This window comes from Colossoma macropomum, unplaced genomic scaffold (assembly GCF_904425465.1).
Source record: "Colossoma macropomum unplaced genomic scaffold, Colossoma_macropomum, whole genome shotgun sequence".
NCBI classification, from domain to species: Eukaryota; Metazoa; Chordata; class Actinopteri; order Characiformes; family Serrasalmidae; genus Colossoma; species Colossoma macropomum.
This window is the reverse complement of record NW_023495267.1, coordinates 1,695,583-1,707,151: the sequence shown is the minus strand read 5'-3', so window position 1 is coordinate 1,707,151 and position 11,569 is coordinate 1,695,583. Positions and strand designations below refer to the sequence as shown.

At 41.8% G+C, this 11,569-nt stretch overlaps 1 protein-coding gene across 1 annotated transcript; it reads right to left on the bottom strand.

The window, feature by feature from the left end:
• Nucleotides 1-410: 410 nt before the first annotated feature.
• Nucleotides 411-5,153, bottom strand: ankrd34c (ankyrin repeat domain 34C). Its single transcript, XM_036561743.1, has 2 exons — nt 5,101-5,153; nt 411-2,044 (listed from the first exon to the last, which is right to left on the bottom strand). The coding sequence occupies exon 2, from the start codon at nt 2,010-2,012 to the stop codon at nt 411-413; it is 1,602 nt and encodes a 533-aa protein (XP_036417636.1). The 5' UTR covers nt 2,013-2,044; nt 5,101-5,153.
• Nucleotides 5,154-11,569: the final 6,416 nt, after the last annotated feature.

The following is an 11,569-nucleotide window of genomic DNA, read 5'->3' as shown; positions in this document are numbered from 1 at the left end:
CCGAATTCTGTGAAAAATTTTTAAATGACAAAAATGGAGAGACAAGGTTTTGTTCCCGCAGCCACAACATGAATGTGCAAAACTGCATACATGGAATGTCTCTGCTAATATTATCAAGACATTGTCTGAAATATTTTAATGTGAGTATTAAACTTGTGTGTATTGAACTTGTTACATTGTTGAATGAGATTACAACATTTCTTCCCTTTTCTTTTCCTAATTCAGTGGTAAATTACGACTGGCACATCAGACTCTCCTTTGTGCATGGAGGGTCTCTATGCTTGAACGTAATGGCTACAATCAATGGTAACTACTTCTGAACACAATTATGGGTACTATTTCCACATGTCTGATCACTGACTTGCTTTTCTTGACGTGGGAGTTGCTACATCTGCATGTGCTGATTCCCATCACTGATGGCTGAGCTCCTCGAAGTCTGAAAGTTGCTTCATCTGCTCCACTTGCATAGAGTGCCTTCTGACCAGTTTCTTCTTCATCCTGAGATTGCCTCTTTTTGGTGAGTTTGGTGCTACAGGAGCTATGGAACGAAATCCTGCCGCGAGTGGGGATGAGGGCTTGCTGCTGGCACCTATGTCAGGGATAGGAGGGTTAGGGTTGACGTTGAGGGGGGGCAGGTGGCCAGGGCGAGTGTGGGAGATGTAGTCCAGCAGCAGAGTTCCTGACCCACGCCGCTCCAGTAGCCCCGGTGCTCGCCGTCTGGCTGTGCTTGGAGAGGAAGTGCTGGCGTTGCTATCCAGGGACTCACGTGAGCCTGTAAGCATAGCCAGCGGTGAAGTGTTGAGCTTTCTCCTCTCCAGGGGGATCTTGGGGGAGTCCAGCATTCCAGACTCTGAGTACAGCTGGGAGTCTGAGTCATACTGGTCATTTCCTAGTCTCCTCCGGTGCACTGTATCTCTGAGGCCAATTGGCCCAGTGGTTCCCACAGAACCCTCTTGCTCGGTTGGAACTGTGCTACGCCGTGCCAGTGGCTGATGTTGTCCTAGAGATCTATCATAAGAGACCTTGGAAGATGGAGGGAGGGATGAAGTAGAAGAGATTTTGGTAGACTGATCAGCCACCAAGGGGAACAGGATCTCTTTACCATCCACACTGTTGTGCCGAGACAGAGGGGCTCTCTTGGACAGGGTCAGTCCATTGACACCAGTGACGACATCCTCATCACTGTTGGCTCTCTTACTCTCCTCTTGGGTGGCAGCCAGCACAGACGGTGCAATCAGCCCCCAGGGCTCGGACTGCAGGCGCTTCAACTGTGGGAGGCGAGCTCGCTTAGGGTTCACGGGTTTCCGTGTAGGAGAAGTAGGCCCATTGGGAAGCTTGGACGCTGTGCTGGAGGATGACTTCCACTTGCTTTGAAAATTAAAGACAGTGTCTTTTTCCTCTGTTTCCTCTTCTTTGCTGGGGATTGGAGAGGTGTGAAGGTTGATGTCTGAAGGTGAGGCACATAGGACAGGGGAGCATCTTTCGTCCAGTTCTGGGGAGGGTGGAACATTCAGGTACTGTTTGGTGGTTTTGGTGCCGGAGGGTGACTTGTCTGTGGTGATAATAATGACTTCCTTGCCCTTAGCTTTACAGGCATCCAGGAGCACTTTGAGGGTTTCTTTGTCATCCGCATTGACAGCATAGACCAAGGCAGATGAACCACTGCGGTCCTCTAGGCTGGGATCTGCCCCATTGGTCAGGAGTAGAGACACCACCTCGTGTCCGGCCCTTTGACTACAGGCATGCATGAGCGCTGTCCTGCCTGCCTTGTCCTGAATGTTGGGGTCGGCCTTATTGTCCAGAAGGTACTTGACCAGCTTGGCTTTGCTGACACTCTGTTGGTCAGAGTGTTTGGACATACAGGCCACCATGAGGGGTGTCTCCCCACGGTCATTACTCTCATTTATGTAAGCTCCCCCTTCTAGCAGGAGCCTGGTGAGTCGTAGACGCCGGAGCCAAACTGCCTTCAGCAAGGAGTTCCCATCCGTCCGCAGCTCCAGGATATCAGCCATCGCCCCAGACTGGCCACAATTCAGCCTCAGTCCTGCAAGGCAATCACAGATGGCTACTTAAAGGATTGGTATACAATTTTCAACTTACCCTAGATGTCATCAATCGGTCTAGACATGTTTGGTGTCCAAATTTTGGTTCTTTAGTTTAGCGCTGGAGCTACAAGGCTAATGTTGCTAACAAACATTAATCAATAGTCAAGTGCAATTAAACACAAGTCAATAGTCACCCAAATCTTTTACATAAATACATCATTCTCTCCACCCTTTCAAATGGCATTTAGGTTTGCATTATGGTCGTACAGGCTTGTCAGTGTGGTTTAAGACACATTATGCCTAGGAACTATGAAAATGAACTACATCATGTAGCTGAACGCAGTGGGCATCCATTTTAGACAACAGATGTTGAACTCCCTCACGGAATCCGACTCCCCTGTGAGTGTGTGTATGTCATACAGGCACATGGACACCTGACTACATTCAAAATTTCTGTTGTTTCTTTTTATAAATATATATCTTCATTTCAAAAAGTAAGATGTACAGTTATTTATAAAAAGAAGTGACAAAAATGAAGAACATAATCTGAAAAAGGAAGTAATCTGGTTGGCCTAAAATTTTGAGTTCACTGAACTTTAAATAATTAGTTAACAGAATGTAAATCACAGATTGTTGTTCTGTTAATTTTTTATTAGAAACTCAAAATTTCAAGGCAAACAGATGAATTACTTTTTGACGTTAAAACATTGTTATTTTTACTTTGTCCTAGAACACATCAAGTCTGTGTGACATTAATAAAGACCTGGATGTAGTCATAGTCAGTTGAGAGAAGATTTGGGGATGTATTAACAGAAAATATTTGGGTGTCTATTTTCTTTTAGTATTTGTTAGCAATGTTAGCCTCATAGCTCCAGTGCTAAACATAAAGAAGAAGAATTTGGACAGCAAACATGTCTTGGCTGATTGACTTCATGTGGGGTAAGTGGAAGCCCTGTGTAAATTAGATTTTTCACAACACCATTGCTTTAAATTTCCCAAAATCCATCACACGCTTCATCATCTTAGATTTAGCTGATTACAGAGGGTTGTTGAAAATAAAATAAAATAATATTTATAAAAAGACGCCTCAAAGGGATTTTTGAGCAGTGCCATAGAGTTGAAAAAAAAAATGGTGTGAAGAGCCTCTCAAAGGTTTAATAAATCCTCACATAATGTAAAGGTTGTGTTCAGAGGTTCTTCCTAGAACATTTATTTTATTTGGATGTTCTTTAACCCCTCAAAAGGCCAGCACCCAACAGCAGGTCCAAAGGTTTAGTACGCACTTGTATAACCTAAGAATAACTAGTTTGCGTTGCATTCCGTGTAGTTACAGAATAATAAGCCTTATTATGTAATAAGTCTGGGATTTTAAGGGGTTAAACTTTGAAAAAGGTTCTTCTAGCTCTCATATCTCATTTACAAAAATGTTTATTAAAACTGCGTCTCCTGTGGCATTGCTTTTAAAAGAGTCTGGGCTAAATGGGCTACTGATATCTCCTATGACAATAAGACATTAAGAATCTGCAAATGTGGCAAACATCAGCTTGTGCTCTTAAAGGACCACCAGGTGGCAGCCTGAATGCGCAGAAATGACTTGTTAAGTGAAAGAACATTGCCTTGTCAGACAGCTCAGGTGTGGAAGAAGCTGATTGAAACGCCTGACTTTAAATAAGAGAGTAAACAAGCCAGGTACATTCACACTGAAAACAGACGATGTTATTACCTTCTTTGGGCTTCTGAATCGCTGCTTATCTGTGCTTATAGGCGAATAGCCTAATTGATTTTCTATTGTCTTTGGTATTTGACGCCCAATATCAGCTATGCTTATGTGTATTACAAATGATGTTACATACATTAACCTGTATAATAGGCTGAAATGTGTATCACATATCATTAAAATATGTATTTGACGTACAATATTGCTTCTTTTATGGATTCATTCACTCGCTGTACATTAACTTTACCACTGTATTTAAATGCACAGCATAGAATTAGCATATTAGCATAATGAAATGGTTAAGATGTAAGCAAAGTCGTTCAGAACGGTTTGATGTGAAATACTCCGTTCTAGGTAAACTTAACGAGTCGGTACTGATCACAGTGGTGGTGATAGGAACCAGACGTCTGAAGCATGTAATGCCTCTAAAGGCTTATTTTCTGAGCGCATTCAAGGAATGAAAATATAATTGCAGGTGACAAAGTGATAAGAACGGACAAAAAGAACAGATTTGTGTGAGTAAATGTGTTTCTCTCGTACAGTGTGTCAGTGGTGTGATAGGAGAGCGTGTCGCTGTCCGCGGTGCTGATCGCCGCGCGTTCAAAGTGGACGAAGCGCGCTCCATAATGGCAGCACAGCTTTCTTTCCTGTTCCTTCACTCCTCTTCATTTCTCTGACAGAGTCGCATTACTTCCCTGCTAGAAAAAACAGCTTAGACCAGCATAGCCGGTCACCAGCAAGGCCGGCATGTCGTCACTGTTGGAACAAAACCTCGCAACTTTACAGAAGAAGAAAAAAACGTTTTTAACTTTAATGGAAGTTAATGGAGAAATGATTTATTCTGCTGGTCCATTCACCATTAATTTTGATGGTGATTTTCTCTCCAAAAATGGAGAGACGAGGTCCCAACAGCAACAATATGCTGAATTCTGGATGCTGGTATAACGGTCAGCAGCAATGGAAGCTGTTACGCTGGTCACCACCAAAACCAGCATATGTTGTGTTTCGGATGCTGGTCAACCAGCAAAACCATGTTGGGTGGCCAGCTAAACCACCTAAGACCCGTATGCTGCTTTTTCAGTAGGGTTTAAACACCATTACAGTTTCTTCTGTCTGCTTTTAGTTCACACATAACTGCGTTTCGACCACCAATCATGAAGTTCACCAAAAGACTACATTTCTAAAGACGCGAGTCTGTGGAAGGCACACAGCGCGCGCACAGAGAACGATCGCTTCATATAAGAAACGTGTTGGGGAAAAAGTCGAAGCGCCGTGAGAAACAGCCAAGTGTGTCTCCGTGCGCGACTTCATCGTGTGGATGGTGCGGAGCTGCCTTACCTGGTGTGGAGAGGGCTTTGTCATGTCAGAATGAATCCAAACGCCGCGTCTCTGAATGCTCTCCTGTGTTCTTCAGAAACTGTGAGGGAGTGTGTTCATCCTCGCAGAGCCCGCGGTCGTTGCGCACGGCCCCGGTAGAGCTGTCCTATTTTAGCTGCATGGAAGCACCATGTCGCACCAGCAGCGCCGCGCTGGAGATCAGTCCAGTCGCTCACATTCCTCTTTGCGCACTCAAGAATCACACCGAGACGCTGAGGTTATAAATAACTTCCCTCTCGCGCGCTCTCTCTCTTTCTCTCTCTGCCTTTCTTTCTTTTTTTTTTCTCGGTGAATGGAACGTGCATCTGATTGACGTCAGAATCTACAAAAATAAATCGAGTCTGCTGAGAGCCTCTGTTTTTTTTTGTATGACGAGAGCACAAACAAACAAAAATATTTTTCTGTTGACACTTGAATTAAAAGTTTTTCCCAGTTTATTGACATCTGACGTTATTTTGTAGCCCTGCCATCAGCTTGAATTTAGCCACGTTAATGTTGGTCCATTATGTTATGATGAGAGTGTTCAGCAGTATCAGTGATATCAGGGTTGAATCGTCTGTGCTTGTTTGTGTCCAACCAGAGCTGAATTAGCTCTAACAGTGTTCACATTAATCATAGTGTTTTGTGGTATCAGAGAGTGCTTTACTGTCAGGAAAAAGGTTCTGTGCAGGTAATTTTTTTTATCAAAGTACAAACAATGTTAATTTTCCCATTAAAGGTACAAATGGTTTTAAGGTCCAACTCTGTATCTTAAAAACATGTTTCTCAGGGGAAAGGTGCATATTTGTACCTTTTCCTAACCTACACTCTCAGATATAAAGGTATTAATCTGTCACTGGGGCAGTGCCCCTCCTGTCACTGGGGTGATACCCTCAAGGGTGCGTCTTTAGTACCTTTAGACAGGGAACATAATTGTACCGTAATCCACTGAAATGATATTTTCTAAGTTGTATTGACTCCACACACCCCATCTCACCTCCAGGCTTTTTATTTGATTGTTCTGTTTTAAAACATTATGTTGTGAAAAGGTACAAATATGTACCTTTCACCTGTGAAAAACCTGTTTAGGGTTCACAACTGGACCTTAAAAACACTGTTGTACCTTTGAGAACCATTTCCTGTTTAAATGGTTCTTTGCATGGTGAAATGGCTCTACAGATTGATGGAGAATGTGTTGTTTCTGGCTCTTTTGAAAAGGGTTCTATATAGCACCAAAAGTATCCTTGTATTTTTACAGGCCTGACATTGTAACAATAATAGAATGTAGTAGAGTGTAATGTTTTAAAACAGAACAATAAAGCCTGGAGTCAAGACACCCTGAATGGAGTCAATACAACTTAAAAATATATCATTGCAATGGAAAGTGGTACAATTAGGTTTTCTAACTAAAGGTACGAAAGACATTCCCTTGAGGGTACCACCCCAGTGACTTTAGGGGTACCATCTCAGTGACAGTTTAGTAGCTTTTTTTTCTGAGAGTGTACAGTGGTTCATTAAAGATGGAATTCAGCTGTTTTTTATCCAAACCAAGTGGTTAAGATGTAAACAAAGTCATTCAGAGTGATTCGGTGTAAAATGCTCAGTTCTAGAGAAACTTACTGAGTCAGAATTGTTCACAGTGCACTCTCAGAAATAAATGTATGAAACTGTAACTGGGGCAGTACCTTTCTTGTCACTGGGGTGGGACCCTCAAGGATACATCTCAATACCTTTAGCTAGGGAATGTAATTGTACTATAATCCATTGAAATTATGTTTTCTAAGTTACATTGACTCCACACACCCCGTCTCGTCTCCAGGCATTTATTTTTATTGTTTTATTGTTCCTAAAACATTAGGTTATGAAAAGGTACAAATATGTTCTTTTCCACTGGGAAAACCTTATTTAAGATACACAACTGGACCTCAAAACCACTGTTGTACCTTTGAGGGCACGTTTACAGTGTTTGCACCTTGATGAATAAAAAATGTACCTGCACAGTACCTTTATTTTAAATCCATTCATCTACTATTTTGAAGGCAAAATAGTAGCAAAACAACAATGAAAAAACATTTTTTTTTTAGATGTACCACTATTTTATTATTATTGGCATTACATATAAAAACTCATGTATGATGTATGTTCATTTAGCATTTTGAATAGTAAATAAAATCTTAAAAAAAAAAAAAGTTCCACAAAGCGTGCTTTGAGTGATACCATAGAAGAACCACTTTTGGTTCCCAAACAGAATTATTTGAAAAATAGATTTGTGAGTGTGAAGAACCTTTACAAAATGTAAAAGTTCTATACCAATTTCAGGGTTCTTCTTCTCAGAATCTTTACATTATGTGAGGGTTTATTAAACTTTGAAAAGTTCAATTTTTCAAATTGCTCTCAAAATGTTCTCCGAAGAACTATCCATTGAATGGCACATTTAATTTTTAGAGTGTACAATGCACTGTTTCACATCAGACCACTCTGATTAACTTTGTTTACATCTCACTGTTTAAAGTATAGCAAAAAATGTCAGTGAAAAATCAGTGGAATTAACCAAGTCCACTTGGACACAAATGATTTTACTAAGTGCCAATTCCCTGGAAAGGGATTTGGCCTGGGCCTAAACTACACAGCATTTTGAATAGAGATGTTCCACTGAAAGAAAAATGTGCTACATATTCCCTGTCTGGAAAACCAGCCTTAAGAGTCAATGTTGCAAATTTTATTCTGTACACTTTAACCAATGAATCTTCCAGGCTTGAGCTGAATTTGGGCTCTTGATATTGCTGTGCAAAGGCCTGAACCATAGACAGACCATCTGAACATCATGCACTATGCATCTTATTTCAATGTTCCTGCAAAAGAGTCCCATAAGGCTGGTTGCTTGGAGCCAGGCTGGAGCGAATGCACTCTCTCTTGTTAGTGAAGACGACCTAAAAGGATGTATACGTGACTCAGTGACCTGGACCTGGACTCACTCAGGCAGCAGGCAGCATCTTCTAGTGTGTCTTGAAAGCAAACATAAAGCCATGATGTGAGTTTTCTGCCTTCACACAGGCAGGACTCACTTAACTGCCTAAACAGCCTTCAACAGGTGTTTTCCAAACACTGCAGAGTGTTGCTCACTGAACAATATTTTCAAAGGTACAGAGTTTTATTGAGGTTGCTATAAGCATGAAGACGAAGGCATCCGCATGCTTTTCAGTGTGCTTATGTAATTATGTGGCCATAACCTGCGCCAGCCATTGCTGCCATATACAGGCTAATAGGGACACTTCTATTTTTAGGTTGCTATGAGACAGCAGAGAAGCATATTCTGATGAGCAGTTCTGGTGGGAGTGCAGGTACTCGGCAAAATAGAATCTTCTTTTTTCCTCCTAACACTCACAATAAAGCTGAGTGGAAAAAGAAGCATTTACTGCATCAATGACCTACTTTCACTATCATGTTTTCAATATAGGTCAAACGCCACAGCCTATATTTACTGTGCGGCACCTCTGACGTGACCCCTAGTCTTCTCTCAATGGCACATCAAAGCCACTTATACCTCTCACACACTGCTTCACCAACTTTTAGTGACCAACCAGACAATGCCCCTCACAATCACTTGTGAGCATGCTGCTCAACCGCCACGGCTCGGGGAGAATGCAGTTAGGGAGCAGCAGGAAGTCACCTGCCTCCACGTTTGTGTTCATTCTGCTGTCTAATCGTGTCATTAGGAGATCTCTCTAGCCATATAACCATGCTTCATTGATCTTTATGTAAAGATAAAAGATAAGACGTGAGAGGGGAGAACGTGGACAGGAACCCACAGAGAGACATGATTCCTCTGAGCTCTTTCTGATAAAGAGAAAAAAAAAGGAAGAAAGAGATTCAGCATATAGCGGCACGTTCTCATGATGAGTGTTGTTAAGAAACCAGACTAAGGGTGGGTGGTGGCGTGGAAACAAGGCAGCTGCAAGAAAATCCATGTTGGCTTCTCTTTTTTCCTCCTCATCCTATCATCTCGAATGAAAATAAGGACATCTCTCCATCCTTGAACAAGCAAGTATAGTACTGTGCAAAAGACACTACCCTTTCATGTATTTGATTTCCAGTCAAAATATCCATTAATTATGTGTTATTATTTTTTAACATTAGGAAAAAAGCAGGAAGCATTTTCAGTATATAGTGTGTCAGTTAAGTTTACAGCATCCTTTTTAGGAGACCACAGGAAATCCACAGGAATATTTTTCCACGCTTCTTGTTGTATATACCTCTTAAGCTCTGTTTTAGAGGTTAGTTGCCTTTTCTGCTTTTCATGATTAAAGTAATTACAGATTTACACCTATCAGGCATAACATGACCACGTCCTTGTTTCTATGCTCATTGTCCATTTTATCAGCTCCACTTACTATATAGGTGCACTTTGTAGTTCTACAATTACAGACTGTAGTCCATGTGTTTCTCTGCATACTTTCTTAGCCCCCTTTTACCCTGTTCTTCAGTGGTCAGGACCCCCATGGACCCTCACACAGCAGGTATTATTTGGGTGGTGGATCATTCTCAGCACTGCAGTGGTGGTGGTGTGTTAGTGTGTGTTGTGCTGGTACGAGTGGATCAGACACAGCAGTGCTGCTGGAGTTTTTAAACACTGTGTCCACTCACTGTCCACTCTATTAGACACTCCTACCTTGTCAGTCCACCTTGATGTGAAGTCATAGACGATAGCTCATCTGCTGCTGCACAGTTTGTGTTGGTCATTCTCTAGTCCTTCATCAGTGGTCACAGGATGCTGCCCACAGGACGCTGTTGGCTGGATATTTTTGGTTGGTGGAATATTCTTAGTCCAGCAGTGGCACTAAGGTGTTTAAAAACTTCAGCAGCACTGCTATGTCTGATCCACTCAGACCAGCACAACACACACTAACACACCACCACCACATGAGTGTAACTACAGTGCTGAGAATGATCCACCATCCAAATAATACCTGCTGAGGGTCCATGGGGGTCCTGACCACTGAAGAACAGGGTAAAAGGGGGCTAACAACGTATGTGGAGAAACAGATGGACTACAGTCTGTAATTGTAGAACTACAAAGTGCACCTATATAATAAGTGGAGCTGATAAAATGGACAATGAGCGTAGAAACAAGGAGGTGGTCATAATGTTATGCCGGATCGGTGTAGATTCATCAGTCCATAAAACCCACATTTCCCCACATCTCAGATGCCCAGTTTCTGAATTTAATGCAAACTTTCTTGTTTTTTGCCTTTCTCAGTAACATATAGGCCCAATTCCATTTCACCACTTAGCCCTTAGCCCTCTTATTTGAGCAATCACACCTAGGGGTAGGGTGTCCTGTTTTTTTGTTGAGATAGAGGGGTAGAGCAAAGTATTAGGGCTACATGGCCCTCCAAATGGAAGTTTTTCACAGACTCACTCCAAATGGAGTGTTATGAGAAAAAAAGGAAAAACGGCAAGATGGCTGCGCAAGCGACCAAAGAAATCCACAAATGTGAGTATTTTGTTTTCTACTAATTAAAAAATATAATAACAATGATATTGTCTTAGTTTAATGTTGTTTCAATGTATTATGGTCCTTTTCTTCATGACAAGCATAAAAAATTGCTAATAGTATGCTAATGTCTCGGTAGCTAGCTAGCTAAATTTCCTATTCTACCTTAAATAGTTCAGCTGTACTGACGCTTGAAGCACCAGAATGTAACTGATGCTTAAGGTGGAACAGGAAAATTTGAACAAGAAGCTGGCAAATAGCTGACTTCAGCTTTATATCACTAAAGAATTAGGGTGGGCAATAATAGATAATTACCGCATCCCCCCTCTTTGAAAGCATATGATGCCCTAAATGTAACTAAAGCCCAGTGGCGAGGTTGCTGAGCTTTACCTTCCTCTGCTATCACTGCAGACTGGCAGGGTCGCCTACCGAGCACTGCTAGTAGCCTGTTAATTAAGTAATGTTCTTCTTTATTTGAGGGTTGTCCCATTTCATAGGGCAAGATTTCAACCACTGCCCCTTGTAACTCAGTTTCAAGAAGCAAGGTGACACTCAAAAACAAGGGGTAGGGGTAATAATAAGAAATGGGATTGAGCCATTGTCTATACTGTTGGGGACTTTTGTGGCATTTTCTGTTAAACATGTTTTTTGTGACACTGAAAAATGAATAACTTGTACTTGATTACTGTTTTGACTGGAGATTAAATACATGAAAAGTGGTCTCTGACTTTTGCACAGTACTGTAGATTAGACCAATAATATAGATGACAGAAATGTCAGGCCAGCAAGTGACTACAGGTGGGAACAGATGCTTGATTTGGAACGTGGCTGGTCTAAAAGAGGCAGAAATGTTCATGCTGGTCTGCTCTCTACATAGGAACACGTAAAGCATTAGCTTTATAACTGGGGAAGTAGAGAGAAGAAAGGTGTGTGTGTGTGTGTGTGTGGGGGTTGTGG